Source organism: Charadrius vociferus, unplaced genomic scaffold (assembly GCF_000708025.1).
Source record: "Charadrius vociferus isolate BGI_N301 unplaced genomic scaffold, ASM70802v2 scaffold134, whole genome shotgun sequence".
In the NCBI taxonomy this organism is placed as follows: Eukaryota; Metazoa; Chordata; class Aves; order Charadriiformes; family Charadriidae; genus Charadrius; species Charadrius vociferus.
Window position 1 is genome coordinate 303,106 of NW_009648333.1, and position 26,288 is coordinate 329,393.

Genomic DNA, 26,288 nt, shown 5'->3' on the forward strand with positions numbered 1-26,288 from the left:
GATGGGCGGCGGGGAAGGTCGCCTCAAAATGGTGGGCTTCAGGCTGCTGCGGCCCCACGGGGAATAGGTGTGTCCTCCGTCACCTCTGACAGAGACGGAGAGCTGACAGCCTTAACTGTTTTAACGGACAAGTGAACCGTGACGGGCCTGCGGGAGATTTAGGGCTGTTTAATGGGCTGAGGCAAACCAAGCCTCCTGTGAGTCAAGTCTGGACCAGCGCAGCATGTATAATCATTTCCCTGTTAGAAACGTGTGTTGGGCCCGTCTTTCATCGTCCCTGGTTGTGCAGGAAACATCAGGTTTCATTACTGTCTTTTCTCCCATGCGTTAAGGCTGAGGGGAGCTCGCAGACTACATATGAGGAGTCTGAGTTACGCTCCATCTTCACCCACTGACTGTTTAATCAATTTCTAGTGAAATCTTGTATGTTTTCTTCCGTATTTTTTTTTTTTTTTGTGTCTACTTGCTGAGTGCTGGGGGGGAATAAACTTGGGCAAACCCAAATGAAATACTGTTTCTCTCTCAGTAATTACTTGTCTGATGTTTAGATTCTGCCAGCCTACTGAATCTCTCATTATTGCCAGTCTTGGAGAAGAAGTGGGGGACAAACAGAATTTGTGACATAAAAAATATTGCATTGATTTAGAAAACCACTCAAAAAACAAAAAGGCAGGAGAGTACAAGCTCAATTTTTACTTTTCTCATAGGGCAATTTCCAGAGCTATCATTTTATACCTTCTGTATTCACTTTATTTTCTCACTCCTTTTTTTTTTTTTTTTTTTTTTTTGCTTTCAAGAACAAGAGACTGTCTATTTGGTGGCATGGTCAAACTCCAGCAAAGATAATTATGTGGAGATAAAAGATCTTTTTATCTGATCTGAGAAAACATGGAAGTTAATGATACCTATTACCATTCCTGTTTAGTTCTTTAAATCGCACTTTAAGTAATTGTAAGACCCTGTTTGTATAGAAGTTGCTGCTGTTCTTTTATGAATGCACATGGTCAAGCGGACTCATATTTTCAACAGTAGCATAGGTTGTGAATTTGGATTTCTGTGTAAGAAACACATGACTTAGCAAGCAAGTAAATGTAGACTCACAGCACAAGCTGTGCTTTTCAGCCTGTTTTGCAAGGTATTCCATATGCACTCAACTATAATGGCTATGCAAACAAAGCTGGTATCACTTTAGAAAAACATCTCCAGTGATATGTTTGTAGTTGCGTATTTAATTCTATTATGTAATTTTTAAAGCTGTGCCTATTCCTGATACCAGAACTAAAGAGTAGTTAAAATGGCTGACGTTTGTAAGAGCCAGACAAACTATTTAAATAATGCTAAAAGAATTATTGCAGGTGGTTATCTCTATTTGTAGTTGATAAAGCTACCAAGAACAACATGCAGCAGAGCAGTATCTGCTTGTGGGCTCATGACGTTCATGTTTCTTGGAAGGCAAGAGTTTAACCCCTTATGAAGAGATCCGACTGAATACCTGGAATGACTATAATTCACTCCTGGGTATGGTGGGGAGAGAGAGGATACCTCTGTTTCTACATGCGTGGCTATGAAACCACTGGAAGTAAGAAAAAGCTTGCTCTGCCACAGGAAACAAAACCAAATACTCATTGTATTGTGATGGACTTTGCAAGATAAAATGAAGGCAATACCCCTTTTGAGTCTATAATTGATCGTGGCTCATGTTTTTAAGACATATTACCCAGCTAAAAGTACAGCTTTTAAAAAAGCAGCTAGAGTACACCCAATATCATCACTCTATTTACAACTAAGACAAATGATTAAAAAAATTAGACTTGTTTTCTCCCTTTCTGAAAATCACAGTCTATTTGGCTTTTAATGTTATTACTTTCCAGAATACATGAAAAAAAGTGAGCTATTAACTCTGGAGCTTGGTTTTTTTTTCCCCTATTGAACAAAATGAGTCCTACTGTTATTATTAGTGAAGGCTTTGTCTTGTCTATTGAGAGAGGAGGTTGTTCATAAGAAAAATAGATTTTCTTATATTGATCAATAAAAATAGATTGGTCTGTTTTCTTTTTGTTAATATTTTCTTGTTAATTTTCAAATTTTTGTGTATTGATTATGTTGATACAATTTTGGAATTGAAATCAACTTTTATGGCAACTTTTGAAGCAATGTTTTATTTACTGTTATACAAAATTTCTATTTTGAATTATTTGAAATTTAATTGAAGTATAAAGCAGATACTTGTAACAATACTGAGATACTTTTGAAGTCTATAAGGCAGTGTTTCTCACATGTTTTAGGAGACAATACACTTCAATCATTTCAGAAATCTTTATAATGGAACAGAGATGTTCTGAGCTTCGTATGTGTCCAAAGTACCTTTTAGGTTAGGAATTGCCCTAAAGAAATGCAGTATACTAATGTTGAGATAATTAGGAAAACACAACAAAAATATGTTTCCTGAAATTGAAATTTCAAGTTAAATTATATATTTTTTCATAGCGTTAATAGATATTAAAATACTCATTTACTGGATGGTAGGCTCTATTTTGGAGGAATCCTGTAGGGAATATTTTGCTTACTAGAGTCTATAGTAAAGAAAATCAAATTTATTTCACATTGTGGACACAGGAATTAACATTTTGTTGCAGACCAAAAATTCCAAAAATTCTTTGTAAATCTTGTGGTCTAGTTTCTATTTACATTAGGCTTTCTATAGTATCCATCACAATTATGTGTCTTTAGAAAAGACTTGATCCCATCTCAAACAGTTTTTGCTGTATAAGGTAAAGATAAGCGTTTGATTTGCATCACACTGTTGAAGGCAATTACATAAGTTGTGCTTTTTTGAGCACAGGAGCACTAGTAGATCTGAGCAGCTGATGTTAGTGTAAACTTTACACTTTTTCTAAGTGAACTTTGTCTTTAGGTCTTTTCCCTCTCTTCATTTGTGTATGTAGGCAGAATGAATGTGTCTTAACTCAGATACTCAGACTAACATTGCAGGCATTCAAAACTCTACTCCTTTCAACCGATGTGTCGGCATTTCTGCGGATCAAACCCCAGGTTTTCAAGCCAAGCCACTAAAACAAGGCAAATACATAATCAGTGGTCAAGCAAGAAGTTGGTTTCATAATTTGAATCACTTGCTTTGGCAGAGGCAGGGATAGAATAGGAAATTTGATAGCTAAGAATTGAACTGCATAAACATTAGGCTTCCCAACTACCGTGACAGGAATGGCAAGTGGCCTGGAGCCCACAGCCTCTCCCAGCCTTGCTTTGTTCTGAAACCAGATTCATTAAGTGCACAGCCAGAAGCAGGAAATCCTACTGGACAGCATCACACTGACATCCACGTAGAGCATCAGGGTTGGGTCTGTACTGGTTCTGCCACTTGAGCTAGTGGGATAATTAATTCCTTTTTCTTCCCCTCCTCTTGCACACTTGCCTCTCAACAGTCCTGGATCACATCTCACTCGTTTGTGCTAATTGTTTTCCAAATTAACAGTCACAGTCTTTCCTTTCCCCAACTCTGCTCATCTGATCAAAACCTCCTTCCAAATTCAAGTCACGGTATGACTCTTACGAGTTAAATTGTTTCCTCTTGAACTTTGTCAAGTAACATTAGAGCCCAAGCAGTTAAATATGACAAAGCAGTAAGAAACCAGATTCAGAGTCTTGTACTGGAAAACATTTTCAGACCTTGATTATAGCGTGCTCCCAGTCATATCAGTAATAAGGAAAGAAATCCATTTCCTAAGTTGGTCCAGATCAAGCATCTGGGAGCACAGGTGTGTGCTGCACCTTCCACATCTCATGCAGATGCAACCCATTGTCTGCAATAAGATGCCAGTAGTGCTAACTCTGCTATAGCTGGTGGGGAGAAGCCTGTTGTCTTTACCTTGTCAATACATAGTCACGGTGTTACAGAGCTGTCGTGGGTGCTTTGAACTCAGACATCTGGTAATCGTGGTAACTAACGGCCTTAGAACTATAGTGGCATCCATAATGACTTGTATTTGGGTTTTGTTTCATGAAGTATGATACGTACAATCAAAGCTTTTAAATGTTAAAATAGAGGGATTATGTTCATGGAATAACTATCCCAGTTACCATTTCAGAATGCTATTCCATAGAAGAAAAAGGGAACATCAGTATATACTGCAGACCAACTTGGTACAGTCCCTAGCTACACCTCTCGTTCCCAAACTTCCTTTGGTAGGATCTTTACTGAGAAGTATGGATTGGTTACTCCAGGTACTTGAGGGAGTGCTGGGTTTGTTAGGCTGGGCAAATTCATTTTAGATGCATTGCTGTCCCACCAGCAGAGATCTGCAGTGCAGAAGTTTATATAATCGTAGAATAGTTTGGGTTGGAAGGGACCTTTAAAGGTCGTCCAGTCCAACCTCCCCTGCAATGAGCAGGGACATCTTCAACTAGATCAGGTTGCTCAGAGCCCCGTCCAACCTGACCTGGAATGTTTCCAGAGATGGGACACCTACTGCCTGTTGGTGGGAGGTTTCCTCTTCATCTGTGGTGAAACTGAAACGTCTAGAGACGTGCTGCTAACATGCATTGAGTTTCTTGTAAAGGTGTTGTAGAGACGTGCTGCTAACATGCATTGAGGTAGATGTTTTGTTGTTTATCATAAAAACAAATATGTAAAGTGTCTTCCACGGTTTTAACCAGCTTCGTTGTTACATAAAGGTATGTCTGATTGGCATTACGCAATGCCGGGTAAAGGCACTCAGGCAGTCTGCGGGCAGGTTCTCATAGGTAGCAGGAGCAGTAAAGCAGCAGTAGCCCAGCCGTCCATCTGGACTTTCATGTCCTACACGCCAGCAGGGCTAATTCATCCAAGCCGAGGGCTATGCTTAGGTGGTAAGTTGTTCCCGTGTTCAGATTTCAGTGCGCGTCTTTCTTGCATGTGAAGGTACTTCACATTGATATTGTGTTCCATGAATCTGTTCAGCAACTGTGATCCAAGTGTGGATACACTTTATATTACTGTACCTCAAGAAAAGCAAAAATGGCAGGCATCAGTCTTACTCTATTTAGTAAATTTACTGTATCTCAACACATAGTTTGCTGTAATTTGAAATATGTTAAAAGATCCAATTATATTGTGTAACTGCTTTGTGAGATATTTGCTGTACTAATGCCCCAGCTGTGTATACCAAGATTGTTAAATTAATCAATGCTGAAATAGCATCTTTCAGGGCTAATTATCTTTGCTAATTGTATTTATTTGAAGAAATCCGGGGAAATTGCTTAAGGACTGGACCCTGTTAGTTTTGCACTGCTGCTATGCAGCAGACTTTTATATAGGATAGAAAAACAGTTGCGTGTATTTGAAAGAAATATTGACTTGCTTTGTGTTTTTATGTAATCAGTGGGACGTGCATATCTCTCTTCTCCACAACACAATTTCCCATGGATCCAGGGAGAATTTTTCAGCAGAAGTAGGATGTTTGAGCAGAGCAGGACTGAGGAATGACACGCTGCGCTTCCAGCCGTCCAATTATACAGAAGGATAAATCACCTTTTAATTGGAGACTGTGTTGTCTGAGTTATATTTCTGCCATGTTTCCTTGAAATAAAGAGTGTGATACTTTCTTAGCACCGTCTGTCACCTATGTTCTCCCACCTGAATGACCGAGGTTTAAATAATGCTGAATTAATTACTAGTGTTTATATTGTTCAGGCAACCTGTTTTCCTGCAGAAAGAAGCCAGCTAGGTGTCTCAGTGGTCATACAGAGGCCACCTCCCTAAAAATTACGCCGTTCTCTGACCCGTTCTAGGTCTCACAGTTCAGGCTAATCATTGACAGGGCTTTTACGATCAGAAGGTTTTCGTGAAGCTTTGATAAGACACTCCAGCAGTTAGTTGCAAATGAAGACGGTGTGCACGGCAGGCACTCCAGCGAATGAATGGAATTTTTTCACTGTCAGTGAAAGAAATCTGACTTTTAACGCTGGCACTATAAAGCGGCATAATGTGTGGCCGACGACTGGAGAGATTTGTTGCTTTTTGGACGTTAGTTTTCATAAGGATAGTTACTGGGCTTGCTGGAGAGGGAAGATCTGTGTGGAAGAAGGACCCCCGCTTCAGCCCTGTGAGTGAAACACAGATGTTTTTGTATGACACGTTCCCCAAAGAGTTTCTCTGGGGTGTGGGGACAGGAGCTTTCCAGGTGGAAGGCAGCGGGAAGAAGGACGGGAAAGGCTCCTCCATCTGGGACCACTTTATCCACTCGGACTTCAGGGATGCTGACAGCACAGATGCCTCCAGTGACAGTTACACCTTGTTGGACAAAGATTTGTCTGCTCTGGATTTTTTGGGAGTTACTTTTTATCAGTTTTCAATTTCATGGTCAAGGCTTTTTCCCACTGGAGTGGTAGCAGCTCCCAATGCGAAAGGACTCCAGTATTATAACACCCTTATTGACTCTCTACTCTACAGAAATATTGACCCCGTGGTTACGCTGTACCACTGGGACCTGCCCTTGATGCTGCAAGAAAAATATGGGGGATGGAAAAATGAATCGGTAATCGATATCTTCAATGACTATGCCACCTTTTGCTTCCAGACCTTTGGGGATCGTGTTAAGTATTGGATTACAATCCACAATCCATATTTAGTTGCTTGGCATGGGTATGGCACAGGTATTCATGCTCCTGGAGAGAGAGGGAAAATATCAACCATCTACTCTGTAGGACACAATTTGATCAAGGTACGGTATAGTAAGATTTTACACTGATCTCGCACCACCATGGGAAATAATGGGAGGAATCAATAATGTAATCAATGTTTAAAAAAAACACCAAGGAATGTCAAAACACCAAGAAATAACCCTCAGATAAGGCAGTCTTTTTTTTAATCCTCATGTTGATTTTATTGTTGTCATCCCAACAGCTGATTCAGTAATTACTTGTTTTAAAGTGCTTGTTTATTATTTTATTTAAATTAGATTATGCCTACAAAGTCTGGCTATTAAAAAGCATAATTTTCTTTATTTATTCTTTCCACTTAGTTATCAGATGTCTTCTACAGAATTACACATCCAAAAGGCTTGATCTCATGATCAATAGTTTCAACAGCTGCAGTACTGGGTCCTAAGTGTGTGGTATTCTTTCTTTGGGAAGGCTGAAAAGAGAAGTCTGAAGCAGGTCATCTTTTTAAGGAAAAAGTGCAGATGTTGTTCCCGGTATTCACAACAGCATTACAGAGTTTACAGCAGATAGATTATTAATTTCATTCTACGGAGTAGCTAGTTCCTATGCATAGGAGCTTATAATCTTATTTTCTCTTGCTATAATTTAAAAAAATGTCCAATAACGGCAGTTTAAGATAAGAATTAACAATGTCAATACAGCATTTTTTTCATCTGTAGCACTCAAAGTACTTTACAGAGCAGGTCACTATCCTGTCTCTGTTTGATAGAGCAGCTAGTATAATTCCCCCTGCTCAAGCTATTCCTAGCTGTCACAAAGAGAGTTTTTCTACTACCTACCATACATTATAAATGTAATTAACAAATAAAACTGAATGTATTTGTCCTACAGAAAGCAGTATGCATGTGGGGAAAAAAAATAATTGTCAGAGTAGTTAAAAATATTCTGCAACTGAGCATTTGTATTTCTTGGTTTTGCTTCTGGGCATGAACCTGCAGAACCTCCTTTTTCAGAAAATTCGCACAGCAGTCAATAGAAATTTTACACCTAGAAAAGTCATCCAGCACCCTGAGTCACTAACTGATTTCAGACTTAGCACAAGAACGATCTAACTATAGAGATTTGTGAGGCATCTCAAAGAGAACCGATAATCATTCTTTTTTATTTTCAAGTGCTATACAAAATATATTTGATATGATACATGTCAAAAATACAACATAAGTTTGCAGCATTGCCTGCCTGCATTTCTGAGTGGCACAATCAAATCAGGGGTACTAACAAGGCAGTCTCTGCGATTTCCCACTCTGTAAAATCCATGTAAGCAGCACAAAGCACAAAGGGAGCAATGCCTCTACTGAAGAGTTCCAGGAAGCCAAGCACAGCTGGGTCTGATATACAAATTACTGACCTAAGTTCCTTGGTCAATATTTGTTAAATCTCAGACTTGATCTAATAGTTCATTCTACCTTTAAAGTCTGTGAATCTGAGTATAAAATCAGTCATGTAAATGAAAGCATTAATAAGACTTTCAGCAACACAAAATCCATTAACTATTTTTTTTATTATTTTGGGGCAGAATTTTTCAAGTTCTATCTTTCTTCAGCTCCATGAACATTACCTAATGTATTAGCACTTCTCTCCTGTGGCACTGTAAAATTTCTGAAGATTTTATGTCTTTGTGAAGAATCTCAAATTTGTAGTAGTGTATTTGAAGAACTAGAGTTTGATATTTGAGGTTGGAGGTAGAATGGAAGCTCTTGAGGTACCATTCGACATGAGTCAACTCTTTATATATATAAAAATTATTTTTTTCTTAATAGAATGTGATTAAAGTCAGTCATTCCACAAAAGTCATAGGTGGTATTATATGTTTCAAGCCAACTAACTAACCAGAATATTTGCAAGAGATTTTTGTGGGTATCTAAATGTTCAGTTTGTTTAGTATTGTTGACAATACCATATTAAAATAATGTCTTGATGCACAATCAGGACTCGTGAAATGTCTCTCCTTTGAGAGGCAGGGAATGTTATAAGAATCTCTCTTTAAAGAGATTTTACATGGCTTTTTATTTCAGGACTGGCATATGCATATCTGTTTCTCAGACGTTGTGTTACGGCTAACTTCTAATTTACCACTGCAAACCAAAAATGTCCTCCCAAAAATAAAAGACCAACGAAAACATCAGGTTATGGCAGTGTGAGGCAAAGCCCGTTGAAGCTATTGAAAAGATTCCCATTTATGTCAGTGGCTTTAGGAAGAGTTACATTCTTGCCCATGTCAGGGCATCATTTATGGACAGGCCATTGAAAGACAATGTTCTCCATGTCACTCTATGTACATTACTAGGTCCACCCATGAAATCTGCTGAGCAGGAAAAACAGGTCTGTAATACTGAAAAGAAACTAATCTGGCCACCACTCTGTTACATAGCAAATTGCGGAATAATCATCCTCAAGCCTTTTTGTAGTACCTTTGGATAAACTAAATGAGGCTCTCTCATGAGTCCTACTTGTAGTTTCATTTACCTGTGCACTGTTGCAGTTGCAGTGTTGTGGGAACTGATCACCATTTATATAAAGGAGTGCTTTTATGTGATACATGAATCATAAACTGGAACTAAGTTTCATAGAATCACAAAAACAATATAACAAACCATAAACCTCTGCTTTTTTTGGACTTTGGATTATTTTATTGTAAGAACAGTTTCAAAGTTGCTGCAGATTTTTGCATCTCTAGAAGAGAGCTGAAGAAATTACTCTTCATTTTAAACTATAAATTTTAGTGGACTAAAGAAGTACAACATCTTAAAACTCAAAGAATTGGCTGGCATAAGGAAAATGTCCATGCATTTTGGAACTGATTAAAAAATTACCTGCTTCCGTGAATGAATTCAGGTAGGTAATTAGGTAGATCATTATCTTATTAAGGCTTTTCAACAAAAGTAGGATTGTTCTGTCTTCATCAAGCCCCAGAGCCCTATGGTGTTGGCTAGCACAAGGCATTGCAGATGCTGTATCGCCTAATACACGTGCTTTCCTTCTGTGCCTTGCATCCTTTTAAGGCAATGCCCCAGATACATCTGCTTAAGAGACATTTCTGCGTTTTACATGGATCTTGCTAGTCAAGACCCATAAAGAGGGATAGTGAATGCAGAAACAAAGGCTACTAAGCAGGGTGCTTAGAATGTCCATGTGGGGAAAATAATCCACAGAAGCACAACTCAAAATTTCAATTAAAAAATGTACTTGCATGTTACTATGCATGCTTTTCATACACAGAGGGCAATAATTGCTACTGATGATTTTAAAGGACCTGATACTACTTCCATGGAAATGAATAGGAAGTTTGAAGTTTGACGCTTATCAATTATAAACTGCTAAAGGATTCACTTAGATAAATCTCTATTCAATTGTATGATCATAGAATCATAAAATGGTCCCTGCCTTTGCTTTGTGCAACTTGGGTGGTGTGATTAGAGACCTTCCCAGTGAAGACTCTCAGCCTTCTTCATGTCCTGGGTGCCCAGGTCTCCCATTTCCTTCCTGAGTGGGCCCACATTTTCCCTAGTCTTCCTTTTATCACTGGTAAACTTACAGAAAGCTTTCTTGTTGCCCCTGATGCCTCTGATCATTATCACTAACACGAGGAGCATGTGGAATCTGATACCAGATGAAGAATGACCATCAAATGTGTATCTCCTTTCTTCATTAAAGGAGATTATACTTCACAAAGGCAACATCGGAAAACAAGTCATGATAACATGTAACTTACCATGCGACGTTTGAAAGACACATCAAAGAAGATACAAAACCTCTGAGCTTGCTCTTGAGGTAGCTGTCATACTGAGGCAGAGGAAAAAAAAAAACGCACACAGAAAATTTGGATGGATTTCTTTGATTTAACAGTAAATAAATCTGACAAGAAGCAAGAGAAAATATAAAGCAGATGAATGATTGTGGCTGGAGCTGAATGAGATATATACCTGATATATCATTACCATTTTCTCTGGATCTAGTTATGTTCTTTCATACTTAGATTAAGGTTTGTGAAGATCACAAACTGCAGACCAAGCTGTCTTCTTTTCGTCTTCTGTATCAGTGCCCTCCAGGCAGTTCTGCCTTTGCTACATAACAGGCAGAAAGGGGATTATTTTTTTTTTCCTATTACCTATCATTCACACTCCTTTCCATCTGGCAGAAAAGCCCAGGAGAAAACTGCCAGGATAAGATCTCCCCAAAATTGTCTTCATGGCCACACTTTCATATCACATACAGGGAAAAGGCAATACATTCCCTTTCAGACATGATGTCTCCATATATATCCATCACAGATCAAGTTTATTTCTGTGCCCCCCTGCATTAGTCCCAGCTCTTCGGTAGCTCTCACTGTGCCAGGATCTCTTTGTGGATACTGCTTCCTTTGCTGTCTTTGGATGAGCATGTCCCAGAGAAGTCCCATAATTCATTCTCCTTAAAAACAAATTTCTACAGAATGAATATGGAATAATTTTTATCTCTACATCCAATGAGACGCTTTCTTCCCTTCCTCCAAAGGGGCCTCCTTTCATCTGGATCTAGAAAGATGAAGCTACACCAGTGCCTGTATTTCTTACAGGAGGAGGGAAATCTGTCTCCACCAAGTACAGCTCTAGGGTGGACAGCAGAACTGTCTGTGCTTGTAAATGTCTTTGCTGAAAGATTTTTCAAGCAGTAGCAGACATCAGTGATGATGTAAAATTCAGCACTTACTCACACTTTCTTTGTATGTTTTGTTGTTTTCAGTTTAGCTTTCCTACACTTCTTGGAAATCATCAGGAAACACAACCCTAATGGAAGATGGTTAGCATACAACAAATTTGTTAGTAAAGCCTCACTCCTTCGAAGCACCCTCTTAGAAATTTGGTTGCCTGCATCTCAGGAGCCCTTTTTTCCTTCACAAGGATTGAGCTTCAGAGTCAGTTTGCAAAATAAGGCCTTTAGCTCTACTGACTGCGTGGCATCTTACCACAAACCAAAAGGGCCTTGAACTGAAATATGCTCCCAAATAAGCCACAAACACCTGCCCCTCGTCTAAAGTGATGTTTAACACCATCATCATGAGACTCTGTATTCTAACTCTTCATGGTTTAAAAACCAAACAAATAAACACAAAACCAGACTAATTTTATTAGCATTTTTTTTACATTCTAGTTTTCCTAAATGTTCTCGCTCTCCAGCACACTAAAATAACTCCATATACCCCTGACATTGCTTTGTGTGCTTATTGCTGAGACATTCAAGGAAAATTGCTTGACTTTAATGCATCTTAAAAACTTGAAAGTATTGGTCTTTCAACTCTTTGTGTACGTACATGATAAATTACAGGATCAGAGTTTAAGGAGTTTGAGAATATTTCAAGAAGAGACGAGAACAATACTGTTGTCTTGATTTTATTAAGTTGACTTATCTTATCTAGCCTTTTTACAGGGTTAATACTAACTGACTTAGCACTCTGACTTTCAAGTCTATGGAATAATTTCTATATTCATACCAGGAAAATATGCTGACATTAATGTGTCATATGTATCTAGAATAAATATACGATATTGATCCTGCTTTCACTGTGTACTTAGCCTTGACATTTGTCCTCGATCTAACAAGGAAAGTGAAAGATTAGGGATTAAACTCTAACTGAAAAAAAGATTAGTCAAGATTTACTCGAAATAGCCAAATTGATGTATGATACGTCTTTTAAATTGATGTTTGTTTCACATGTGGTCTTACAAAACAATTCATATTAATCAGTTAGTTCCATCAACAACAGTTTGCACTTAGCGAACACCTTCCAGCTGAGAATCTGAAGCTGCTTTACAGATAATTAACAACTCAAAACAGAATTATAGGCAAGTAAATGCCATTGTCTCTACTACCTCTGTAAAAACCCTCCCTATAGACGTGTCATTTTTTTTTCAATAGAGTTAACCCTCAGTGAGACATCGGTGCTATATAAGAATTTGTGTATGGGGAGCCTATCTTGATTCATATTAAATGTACTTATTTGTACTTGAGGTCTACTCCTGTAGAATTATACCTGTGGCTGTATTCTCTGCTATAGACAATATTTTTAATAGTAACTTTACTTTTTTCTAATCAACCTCTTGAAGGTGCTTAGGAAAACAGAGTTGTCCCTGATTGTCTTTTACCTGTCAATATAGCATTCTAATTAGTTGGGTTTTGGCACAGCCGTCTTTCTCCACTTCACCTAGAAATGTGTGATTGCTAAGATTTACCTGGTGCTGTTGTCATGCTACTCACCACTGTGCATAATACAGCTGACCACAGCAGGGTTTTTCTTGTTGAGCCAACACAACCATATACCTTTCACTAAACAGTGGTGTTAGTAGCCTGTGTTTGGGAAAAAAAAAAATGTACTAACCAAGTGAGAAACCACTAGAGGCAGAGAACAAAGCAAACCTGGCCCCAGCACCCACCCCAGGTTAGAGCTTTGGGAGAGGACAGTGAAGGTAACTGAGAGGGTGGCGCTTGCCACTTACATTTTCTCATGAGACTGGTGAGAAATCCATTTTATAATATTTTAACTGTATCTTGCAATTTGCTTCATGAGTACAATTTTGCTGACTTCCCTCTATGGCTACAGACCCTGCATTTCAAAGGTTAATGTTACTTTATCAGTATTTTCAAAGACAGACCTTGAACAAATGGTACGAGCGTGACCTTAGAAACCATAAACAACTGATATACAAAATTTCACAAACTGTAATTCTTTGGTACTCCCTAGCTTAACCAAATATCTACCTGACATCAGGTCTTTTGTTTTTTTAAACTGTCAAGGCTGTGTGTGTCTAGATAAATTCACTGAAATTATTGGCAAAGGTAAGCAATGCTGTTTGGCTTGGTAATGATGGCAGTCTAACTCGGCACTCTGTGTGTTTCACAATGCTTCTCAATGTTTTTTCTGGGTGCAAACAGTTATTTTCTTTCCAGCTTAAGAGTATAAAGCCACACTTCAGTAATAAGGTAATCGCAGAGTTACCTGACAACTCCTCAGCTGGGAGAGGTCAGCTCCCCTCCCCTCTGTCAGGTCCTCTGGCGCGATTTACACTGCAATCCAGAGTCATCCTTCTCCGACACCCAAGCTCTTCCCTTTTCCTCAGGGACTCTGACAATGCTGGTGGTTCCTCACTCTCCCACGTATTCCTTTTTTTTTGTGTGTAAATTTTGACTGTTGTATTCTCTTATTTACGTAATTAACAACATGACATTTGAAGGCAATTCTGGTGTGTGACGACGTTAAACTTTCTGAACATGACGATAATCAGAAAAATGGAATTAAGATGTGGTGCAAGGTATGCTTTCATTGTCACTAACACGAATAGCAAAACTTCTGTCTGTGCTAGGGCAATCAGTATTTTACCAATTATGAGTACTAAAACGTGCCATACCCAACAGATCTTATACTGCTGCCAAATTTCCTTTTAAAACCAAAGTGTTGTTGCTCTGTACTTAAAATGAATAAGCTTCGTTCTATGCTGTTGCATGCACTGTTAGAAAAATGATTATTATAGCAGCATCAAAGAAGAAATGAACTAAAATCCTGGATCAAAATTGTCACACAGAATTTTGAAGCTTGACATTTGGGTTCCAACTTTGCAGCTGGGTCCCTTCTCCAAGGTCTTACATTTAGGGACTGTGCAAAAATCAAAATTTGAGCGCTTACTCATTTGATTAGGCCAAACTAACACACATGGAAGTGTATCCCAAGAAGAGGGGTGGGGTGGATGTGTTTTGATCAGAGTAAATCCAGGTGACCCCCATAGCACAGAGCAGTTAATAGCACAGAGCCAACACCGACAAAGGAAACATCATTTGACATCCATAATTTCTGGAACAATTCTAAAGATGTTTTAAAATTTTAACCGTAAGAGCAATCACTGCTTGACAAAGAAAGACCTAGATGGGACTGTCTAGATCACAGAGTTCAGACCCCACCATTAACAGCTGTTTAGTCCCAAAGTGTCCATGTAACGGTTATTCCCATCTGAAATTTAGACCTATGTTAAAAGGCAAAAAGCCACAGCTCTAATGTGTCATAAGAACAGGCTACACGAGATACTGACCATCACCATCAGCTTGAGGTACCTTGCAGTACAACAGCGATTGCCCATTAGAACTGTGCAGGATAATTAGCCTGCTTTAACGGTTTGTTGATATTTCCATAGTAGTCTGCCCTGAATCAGATGCAGCTCCCTGCCTGTGTAGCTGCTGACGCACACAGAGGTTTATTAGAGAGTTACAATTAAATGCTATTTTTCTCTCATCAGGCTCATGCAAAAGTTTGGCATAACTACAAAGAACACTTTCAACCTTATCAGAAGGGGATGATGTCCATAGTATTGGGATCTCACTGGATTGAACCTAACAAATCAGAAGATGCTTTGGACATTTCTAAATGTCAGCAGTCTATGGAGAGAGTACTTGGGTGGTTTGCTAAACCCATCCATGGGGACGGTGATTATCCAGAAGAACTGAAAAATGAATTCTCGTTTTTGCCACGCTTTACGGAGGATGAGAAAAACTACATAAAGGGAACAGCTGACTTCTTTGCATTTTCCTTTGGTCCTAATAACTTTAAACCTCCAAACACTCTACCAAAAATGGGACAAAATTTGTCACTCAATTTGAGGGAAGTACTGAACTGGATTAAACTGGAATACAACAGTCCTCGAATCTTGATTGCAGAGAATGGCTGGTTCACTGACAGCCATGTGAAAACAGATGACACCACAGCCATCTACATGATGAAAAACTTCATTAATAAGGTTTTACAAGGTTTGTACACAAGTTAGTTGTTGGATTTTCGGACAGCTTTTTAAGTTCATTTGATATTTAGCTCTGTAATGATTTAATAGGGATTTTTTTAAAGAGATAATGGCAACTAAGTTAATTATTAATTATTTATACTGCATGAGTACAAGTCATGGATCACGATCTACTGGTGCTAGGTGCTGTACAAACACAGAAAAAACCCATAGTCCCTGTCCTCCCAGAAAGCAGTCCAACATCCGCATTGGATATTAAAACTAAGTAAGTGCAAAACTATGTCAGCAATTAATGAAAACAAATCTTTTGGATATCACTTTTCACTGCTGGCAGCCCAACTGTAAAACCTTTGCGCAGGCACATACCTTGACAGCAGGAAAACAAGACAGTGACTACAGACTGTCACTGCCGTACTGGCATCCTGCTCCAATGTAAAATGCGTGAAGGAAATGAGCAGGAGAAGGGCAATCATTCTTCAGGATTATTGCATGCCAAACAGAGATAATATATTTTAATAACACACTTGGTATTTGCCCTTCATAAAGCCAGTGTACAGGGGTGCTCTCTGAAGGCAAAAGGTTTAACTTGATATGAAATATAAATGCTGCTACTACAAAAGCCCCTACAAAACCAGTATTGCTTTTCCCCAGTGTCCAGTTTGTAGGTTCAGTGCTGGGAGAGGGACAGTGGCTGGTCCTGAGAGCCATCATCCCGGCAGGCTGCCCCTGCTGCTGATGCCATGCTGCAGTGATGGAGTGCCACAGATCCCTTTACAAAAACCTTTCTTATCCTCAGAAAAGGGAAAACACAAGTAGTCATTTACTCGCACACCAAGTCAGGAAGTACTGTGTCACCAACAAACTTAATTAAGCTTCTAATGAAGATTATCCAGGTGTATTTAAAGTTGGTTCACGTTGTAAACCTCACATAGCACATCTGTGTGATATGTCCTGCCTTTTCCAGATGTTGAGGAGGTTACATGCCAATATTTGGGTTATGATATTTTAAATACTGCCTTAACACAGCAGGAAAGTCTAGAAGCAGGCCTGGATTTGGAGGTGTGGAGCAAATAGATTTCTGGACACATGCATAAGAAAATCCATAGCGTGTTCTTTTTTTGAATCCTCCAAAGAAGACCAGGCTGTAATAACCGTCAGTGGATTCAAACTTCTGAAATACTCAGTCAATGTTCAACCAATAACTACTTCTCAGGAATTGTCATCTACGTTTTTATTTATGCAGATACTTTAACCTCTGCTTCAAAATACAGGATTAGCTCTTAACTAATGCATTTTTTGTAGAGCAAACTTTAATTTGTCTGATCAGGAATAATATCTGGAACATATTCTCATATTTTTACTTACAGAGAAATCAGGTATAAATTTGCTGTTTGCAGCAAAATTGATTAGGTCATGTTAACCTCAAAATATCATTTACATAGGCCAAATTGTAACGGGATGGTGGCTGTTAAGATAGCGTGTAACAGGCTATAAGGAGCTATACTCGTGTGTGTGCGTGTGTTCAAGCAGAGTGCTGTAAACTTGGCACTGTATGTCTGTAACTCACGGCACTGTGAGTCATGAAAATACGTGATGTAGAACATCACCATTGCAGTGAACTGACCCCTATTATGATACAGGGACGCAATTGAAACTACAGCTTCTTAGTGGTATGCATACACCCGTCAATACTGAAACTATTACTTCTGCAGAAGGACTCCAAGGCTCCACTTATATCAGACACAGAAATGCCTTGAGATCTCCTTCCGTGGATGTCACCTCTGGTGACACAGGGAGCTTAATTAACTCCTGACCTCGACTACCTTCAGCCCTTTATTCCTGCCCCCAGCCATCCCCTTGGTTTTTAGGAGGATTTGCTCATCCCCTCTCCAACGTTCAGTGAGGATCCTGACTTCCATTTCTGCCCTCTCCTTTTGCTGTCACTGCAGACAATGCTACAAGCATGCTGATTCACAGGATCTCTACCTATCACCCACGTAACCATTAATTCTTCTTACCACAAAATATGCATAAAATAGTGCTTTTTCCCCTACCCATTTAAACAGCCAAAAATTCTCGTCTAGGCATGGACTGTCTGAAGTAGCACAGCATCTTTTGCTCTGGCAATTAAATTTAGCCCCATCCATTCAATATGGTTCTAGAAAAAAATAGTTTTTCTCAGTTGTCACTTATGCTGTCCCTATATGTCTACTTCCATTCATTCCACCTTCCTCGTTGCAGGCATGAAGTACTCATCTTTACTTGCAAGGCCCTTCTGGCCTCTCTCTTTATCCTCTACATCATTCTCCACCTCTGCGTTTTGCATTTGATATTTTCAGACATTTTTGTACTATCTCCCATGGTGTCCCTAATATTTAGAATTTGCTTTTCTGGAAAACACATGCCATTGTGCTGCTTCATTACGTGCCTGCATCTCCTTACAGGATTCTGGCCTTGTCTATCAGCTTGTCATATACTTACGTTGCAAGCTCTTGGGCTCTCTGATTTCTTCATCCAGCAGCTAGTAAAATATCATGCTTGACCAAGACAGTACTGCTGGGCACCTTGCTACTCTGCTGCATGAATACTGCGCCAAACTGCCCCTGGTGAAATTGGTGAAATTGCAGCATGGTGTCACTAAGGCAAAGAAGTTCGGTGGAAATATAAAATTATGCAAAGTGAAATGTCCTGAGAATCATAGAATCATAGAATGGTTAGGGTTGGAAGGGACCTTAAAGATCATCTAGGTCCAACCCCCTGCCATGGGCAGGGACACTTCCCTCTAGACCAGGTTGCTCAAAGCCCCATCCAGCCTGGCCTTGAACACCTCCAGGGATGGGACATCCACAACTTCTCTGCGCAACCTGTGCCAGTGCCTCACCCACAGAGTGAAAAATTTCCTCCTGAGATCTAATCTAAATCTGTCCTCTTCCAGTTTGAAGCCCCTCGTCCTATCACTACATGCCCTTGTAAAAAGTCCCTCCCCAGCTTTCCTGTAGGCAACCTTTAGGTACTGGAAGGCTGCTATAAGGTGTCCCCAAAGCCTTCTATTCTCCAGGCTGAACAACCCCAACTCTCTCAGCCTGTCCTCATAGGAGAGGTGCTCCAGCCCTCGGGTCATCTTCATGGCTCTCCTCTGGACTCGCTCCAGCAGGTCCATATCCTTCTTATGTTGGGGGCTCCAGAGCTGGACGCAGTACTCCAGGTGGGGTCTCACCAGAGTGGAGTAGAGGGGCAGAATCACCTCCCTCGATCTGCTGGCCACACTTCTTTTGATGCAGTCCAGTATACGGTTGGCTTTCTGGGCTGCGAGTGCACATTGCTGGCTCATATTGAGCTCATGTTGAGAAAACGAGGCAAAGCAATGCTGAGTGAGAATAGAGCTTTAATTCAGAATACTTCACCTTTACTGCTTGCTTACTCTCAGTGGGCAACAGGTAAAATATGGCTGTTGGTCTGGCTGTGTCAAAATCCTCAGTAACCCCACTTGGTCACTGCTTTGCCCTTGATATTCCAGCCCTTATAAGGTTAATGTGAGGAGTTATCCTGCGTTATTTCCTAGCTTAAAGCTGGCAACAGGCAGCTAACATGACTGAGCATGGAGTTTGGACTTTTTCTTCCACGCTGCCAGCTGGCACATGCTGTAAGTAGGTAACGAACGTTGCTGTTAGGGTCCAGCGGGAAGCTGCTTTGGAATTCTGCTGCCCTTCCTGGTGAATTGGGTTCCATTTTGTCATCTTTCTTATATATTATATGTAAAAGATTATATGCATACTCTTTTGCAAAGTGGAGGGACGTTAAGATTGCCTGAAGAAACACACATGTGCTACACCCATTCTGTGAATTAATAAAGCACTTCTGTCTCTGGCTTGATCAACCCAGCTTCTTCTAAAGTGACTACATTTCCCATACTGCCACATTTAATTTTTCAATTTAGAAGCTGAATAGACAGTCCTAAACGTTAGAACTTGCAGAGTTATTTCAAATAAAGGTAGAGCAATAAAAGAGAATTTTAGGTCATGACAAATACAAAGGCACAAACTAGATCAACTGTTGCACCCTTAACTTTTACTCATGATTCTCTAATTTTATTGGTATGTATTACTTGAAATCACCAAATGCAACTTAAAATCTGGATGTGTCTTAATATTTCACGTTTGCTCAGAGCAGAAATAAAGCATCCTGCAGTAATTTAATTTCTTAAGAAACTCGCGATGTATGTATTTTTTAATGAATAAGGACTCAGGTATATAATGTCTGTCAGTTTTGCAATTGATTACAATGGGCCAATAACCCTATGGGTGTTGAGAAAACCCTCAAGATTTTCAAAGTGAATAGACCTTTCTCATAAATATCCCTTATATGTGTTACAGTCCTAAATATAAGACTCATGGATGTTACTTTCTCTTATGCAGCTATCAAATACGACAATATAGATGTGTTCGGTTACACAGCCTGGTCACTCCTTGATGGCTTTGAATGGCAACATGCTTACAACATCAGGCGTGGATTATTTTATGTAGATTTCAAGAGCAAAAAAAAGGAAAGGATTCCCAAATCATCTGCACTTTATTATAAACAAATCATACGAGAAAATGGCTTCTTCCCAAAGGAGTCGTCCCCAAGCTTGCAAGCTCAGTTCTCCTGTGACTTCTCCTGGGGTATCACCGAGTCTGTTCTTAAGGTAAGTGTAAATTATTGGGAAGACCGCTGGAGGCAGAGCAATCAACAACTTCACTTTGTGAATAGATGACTGCGTATGGCACCTTGCGTTCAGCAATCTCAGTGCACACTGCAAACAGAAGTTAAGCCGAGCCATAACTGCACGGGTTCCGTTTTATGTACTTTACAGGTTTTCGGGTGAGCTAGTCACAGGGTGCTGGGTGCTCCTGCAGAAGCAGACCCCTCTGCAGGAACCCTTCCAAGGCTGGCCCTCCCTCGCTGTCCCTCTGCTCGCGTCTCCACGTGGCAGATCAGATCAGGAAATTTCAGACCAAGAAGTTGACCCCGACCGATTGTTCCTGGGTTATTTTTCAACCAGGGGAGTTTCCCAATCCAGTTCGCAGTGTGGCCATAGGGATGCCTACGACAGCGCAAAGGAGAGGGTGGCACAGGGCAGGGACAAGGTGTTTACGCTGGTGGCTGCAGAGGAACCCGCAGGCTCAAGGTCCCATCTACTGAACAAGGCAGAAACAGATTCCTGGGCTGAGCCCAGCTCTAAGTGCCACTTGCACAAGTAGGTAACAAGCCATTCTTTAAAAAGACTTATACCATAGGTGAAAATACCAAATCAGCTCATATGGCTGTTACCATCTGAGCTCACATTTGAAAACAGATCATACCACCTTGGTTCCAAACTGGTTCCTACAGTATTTATTTCTACTTTAAAGGTGGTAGATAAGCTAACCGTATGTATGGTCAGTGTTGGGATACTCTTTTTGTTATCGCACACAGAAAGATAGTCCAATGACAAACATCAGCCTCAAAAAATGACAGCAAAACTCCGTAATTTAATCTATTCACTGACAACCATAGGAAAAAATAAAAAGTAAAGCTTCTTCGTTCTTTGTTAGTAATTCTGAGGAAATATACAATACGGAAAAGTACTTTTCTTTAAAAAATCAGATTTAATCTAAATATTTTGAACGTCACTATATTGTATTACAGATCCTACAAAAAATCTTTTTAAAAATTGGAACAGTAAAAAATTACCCTATGCTACACAGGGTACATCCTGTGCTAGCCTTGTTAACTAGTAGACGATAGTAAAGATATAGCTAATATTAAACGCTACAAGCTGTTTGTGCCAGATGTTTGCATAGGCAGAAGGACTACCAGTAAGACCAGGGAACACTGTGCCACAGTTTCACAAGGCTGATCTCAGCAGCAGTGCCAAAATAATCCATGCCTGCCTCGTATACTCCCTGGTGCTTGTTCTTCCCACCCTGCTCTCCTGCCAGCTGCTTGAGAACTGCTGTTTGCATGATGACAGAGTGAACTCCATGTATGTCATGTAGGCTCTGGCAGGGCAAATGCCACTGTGTAGCAGAATAGATGGTGCAATTTTAATGTTTTCTGCAGATGAAGGAACAGAGGTAGTAGGATGACCGCTAGCACAAAGCGTATATAGTCGAGTCTGTTATCCTCTTCCCCTTAGAGCATCTAAGCGGGACCTCCTGACATCCAGCACTAATCCTACAGCCAAACACAGGCAGAAATGCAGACTACAAGCAGGCATTCATTGAATTAAACCCCATTGTAACGTACCGTTTTTATTTTCACAGGCAGAATCGGTGGCTTCCTCACCGCAGTTCTGCGATTCCAGCCTGTACCTCTGGAACATCACGGGAGATGGGCTCCTGCACAAAGTCGAAGGGGTGAAGCTAAAAACCCGACCAGCACAGTGCACAGATTTTGTCAGTATTAAAAAGCAACTTGACCTCCTGGAAAAAATGAAAGTCACCCATTACAGATTTGCACTTGACTGGTCACTAATTTTACCCAATGGAGATTTGTCAGTGGTCAACAGGCAAGTTCTTAGGTATTACAGATGCGTGATTAGCGAAGTACTGAAACTCAATATCCAGTCCATGGTCACCTTATATTACCCAACTCACGCCTACCTGGGCCTGCCGGGTCCTTTGCTGCAGAGAGGAGGATGGTTGAACCAGTCTACTGCCTACGCTTTTCAAGACTATGCAGCTTTATGTTTTCAGGAACTTGGAGATTTGGTTAAACTTTGGATTACAATAAATGAGCCTAACCGGCTAAGTGATGTCTACAATAGAAGCAGCAATGATACATATCGGGCAGCACACAATTTATTGATAGCACATGCCATGGCCTGGAGAACATATGATGAGCAGTACCGGTCCTTTCAGTATGGCAAAGTATCCCTGTCCCTGCATTCGGACTGGGCTGAGCCTGCCAACCCCTACTTTGAATCTCATTCAAAAGCTGCCAACAGGTTTCTCCAGTTTGAAATAGGCTGGTTTGCCGATCCCATATTTAAGACTGGGGACTACCCAGCTACCATGAGGGAATACATCGGCTTTAAAAACAGAAAAGGCCTCTCATACTCTTCATTGCCATCTTTCACAAGCGAGGAAAAGCAGCTCGTCAAAGGTGCAGCTGACTTTTACGCACTGAATCATTTTACCACCAGATTTGTGATTCATGAACCTCAGAATGGGAGCCGGTATGAATTTGATCGTGACATTCAATTTCTGCAGGATATCACCTGCCTGAGCTCCCCTTCCCGTTTGGCAGTGGTGCCTTGGGGAGTGCGCAAAGTTCTCAAGTGGATCAAAAAAACCTATGGTGACATCGATATTTACATCACAGCAAATGGAATAGATGACCAGTCCTTAGACAATGATGAACTTAGAAATTATTACTTGGGAAAATACATACAAGAGGTTTTAAAAGGTGAGTATATGGTAGATTCAGGTTCCCCTGAGCCATTTCCGTGGCACAGACCCAGGCTTTCCTTAAGCAAAGACCTAAGACTTGCCCCAGGCAGAGCAAGCAGCTTTGCCCCAGGCAGAGCAAGCAGCTTCGGTTGAGATGCAGGAACCGGCCATCAGCATTCAGCCTCGTGAGGGGCCTGATTCTCCAGGCGTGCTCAGGGCAGATACAACACAAAGCAACGGCACCATGCCCTCGTGTGAAATGCAGCCACAGCTGCTTCCAGTTTAAACCACGCGAGAAGCCATCTAGGCAGGCATATACAGCAGAGTAGCTCTTCAGAAGTTGGTAGGAGATGGCAGTTCAGACCAACAACTCCCAAGAGACAACTCTAATTTCTACTCTGCAAAGAAAAGTGGGAGCCTCCTTACTTGCTGCTGAAGTAGTCATTGGACGAGAAAGCACAAGCAAGTCCAAGGAGACCTGGAGGGACATACAGCAGGTCACAAGATTTTTAAGGAGCTGCTGTTGATGGGAGAGTCAAACTCTAGTTCCTGTTCCACTACTTGCTTTCTCCTGTGCACCCACAGAAACCTAGTTCTTCACTTTAGAGAAACATTAATCACAATTATGGAGGTAGAGGACAAAAACATTCAAGGCAATGATCTTCAGCAATAGCTTCTTATAAGAGAAATGCTGCAGAGGCCTCGCCCCTCTCATCCCTCTTCTTTCACCCAAACATTAGAAGGAAAGCAGTAAGCCACAGGATACCAGAAAGGCCTCTGTACCTGAACCACACAGCCAAAATGAGAGGTGCAATACTTCCCTGCCCTCGCTGTTCCCTAGTGGTGAGCACTACTGAGTTCCTTGACCAGGACGTGGGGCATCTCAAAGCTCTTCTGAGGCACCTGTGCACAAACATAGTCTACATAGCCTGGTTTCTCCTTCCTAGGAGCTAGCTACATAAAAAATGAGACAGGTCTTACTCATGGCTAAGCATGGCTTCAGTTTACTTTTAGACACCAACAAGAAACAGAGCATTCCTCCTCTGGTGCTTACTTAGCTCTTTCTCTATTACTATAGGACTAACGAGCATTTGCCAATTTATTTTCTGTGCTAATTTCACATTGCAAACAAAAGAACAGTAAGTTATTTCAGGGAAAAAGTTCTTAAAGGAAGAGGTTGCTTAGAGGGCACTCACGATAGTATTCCCATTTTAATTTTCAGATAGCATGATACTTCATAGTAACCACAGAAAGATCCCCCGCCTCAATTTACAACATTCTTGCTTAATCTGGGTCACATCCCTATGGTTTCTGCTTGCGCATGAATTGGAGAGGTAATTACTCACCAAGGACTGCTATTTATGATTTCATTGCAGTATTTTCAGCCTGCACTCGGGTGCAGCAGTATAACACACCATCGTGCACGCTGCGGGACTGAGCAGCTGGGCTTGGAGCAGGGCAGGAATTTTCAGGAAGCTCCTCTCACAGCACAGATGAGCAGCTGCTCCCCTCGAGTCACTGCAGCTGGGTTCGGTCAAGAGCAGTGTCTGCCTTTTCCCAGCAAAGCAAGCTTCCAGCTCTAACCCTGTTCCAATCCAGCTTTCATAGTCTAGGTCCTGAAAATTCCCAAATTCTAACCTTTTTTTTTTTTTTTAAAAACAAAACCAAAACAACAGTGATGCATTGTTTCTTCTTAATTAAGACAGTGGGAGCTGAGTATTGTTAGAAGCAGTAAGTGTAAGTAAATATTTTATGGTGCAATTACACTTTTTAAATTGATAATCATTTGAAATTTGAAGTCATTACCAGAAGGTTTGTGGGTCATGTGAGGTTTTATTAACAACATTTGTTTCTTCTCCCCCCCCCGCAGCATACTACATTGATAAAGTCAAGATCAAAGGCTACTATGCATTTAAACTGACAGAAGAAAAATCTAAGCCCAGATTTGGATTCTTCACTTCAGATTCAAAAGGAAAGCCTTCGATACAATTTTACAATAACCTGATAAGCAACAACGGCTTTCCTGCCGACTATTCAGCCTGCGATCCCCCCAACCAAGAAAAGCAGTGTAGCTTCTGCTTGTTTGTTTCTCAGAAGAAGCCGCTGATCTTCTTTGCCTGCTGCCTTTTCTCTACCCTTATTTTGCTTTTAACCATTGTTTTTCACAAAAGAAAAAGAAGAAAACGTTTTAAGGCAAAACGCATCCAGCGCATCTGTCTTTCATTTTAAAAAGGGGACAGAAGCCCACTTTCAGTGAGATCCGTCACTGTTTGCATTCTACAGAGGATGATGCAGATCAGATGACTGTAGAAAAGCACTACATGAGTCACTCCAGTCAAACACACCGAGCATTTAGTTGGAAAATGGAAAAGTAATTGTACGCACAGGAAGAAGAGCTATGACATTTCTTTCTGCTGAAATTACTTTTACCCACCTTCTGTATGTAGAAGTAAAATTCATCTATTTAACAACAAAAAAAAAAAAAAAGAAAGATAATTTTATGACTCTCCCGTGGCTTGGAATAACCTTTCAAACAATGACTTGAAAAGAGATACTAAGCTGTGAGAACTGAGATGCACTTTTCTATGAACTTCTTTGGACCAAAGCGTCTTGTGATGTATACTCATGTTATGAATGTTGTTGAGCATGACACTGCAGTTGTTAGGGTTTTCAAATAAAAGTGTTATTAAAACCCACAAACTTTCAACTAAGTACAACACCGAGAATGAAATGTGCTGGGCCAGCTGCTGAAGATACCTCTAAAAGAACAAATCCCAGTTAACTCCATTATCAACCAACATACCTGTATCTCTTACGTATGGGGTGAACTAGAGATCAGATGTTAACATTTTAAGCAAATATAACTGGACCCACAGGAGACAAGTGAAATTAATACACAATCATGATTTTTCATCTCCAAAATAGGGCAGCCATAAAAATTTTTACTAGCAGAGAACATCAAAATAAATAGTAACTATTAAAGAAAGTGATTAATATAATTCCAAACTGTACTTTTTCATAGAAATGAACACATATTATCACCTTAGCTCTGGTCAAGTGCCAGTGCAAGGCACTTTCACAGAAAGGGTTATCAAACATTGGAACAGGCTGCCCAGGGAAGTGGTGAATCACCATCCCTGCAGGTATTTAAAACACGAGTAGATGTGGTGCTTAGGGACGTGGTTTAGTGGTGGTTTTGGCAGTGTTAGGTTGATGGTTGGACTTGATGATCTTAAGGGTCCCTTCCAACCTAGAAAATGCTATGATTCTATGAAAACAAGGAGAGAAGTTTATTGCTATTGCTGCATGAAACAAAAGCTACCAACCAACCCAGGCATAATGCTCTGAAAGGATAAACAAACCTGCTAATCTCATCTAAATTTTTCGGGGATGAAAC

The 26,288-nt window shown here is 40.4% G+C and overlaps 1 protein-coding gene across 1 annotated transcript; it reads left to right on the forward strand.

The window, feature by feature from the left end:
* The first annotated feature begins 5,878 nt into the window (after window positions 1-5,878).
* On the forward strand, window positions 5,879-25,178 carry KLB (klotho beta). The gene is made up of 6 exons (XM_009884999.1): window positions 5,879-5,936; window positions 6,028-6,719; window positions 14,982-15,489; window positions 19,895-20,163; window positions 21,764-22,907; window positions 24,762-25,178. The coding sequence occupies exons 1-6, from the start codon at window positions 5,879-5,881 to the stop codon at window positions 25,118-25,120; spliced, it is 3,030 nt and encodes a 1,009-aa protein (XP_009883301.1). The 3' UTR covers window positions 25,121-25,178.
* The last annotated feature ends 1,110 nt before the right edge of the window (window positions 25,179-26,288 follow it).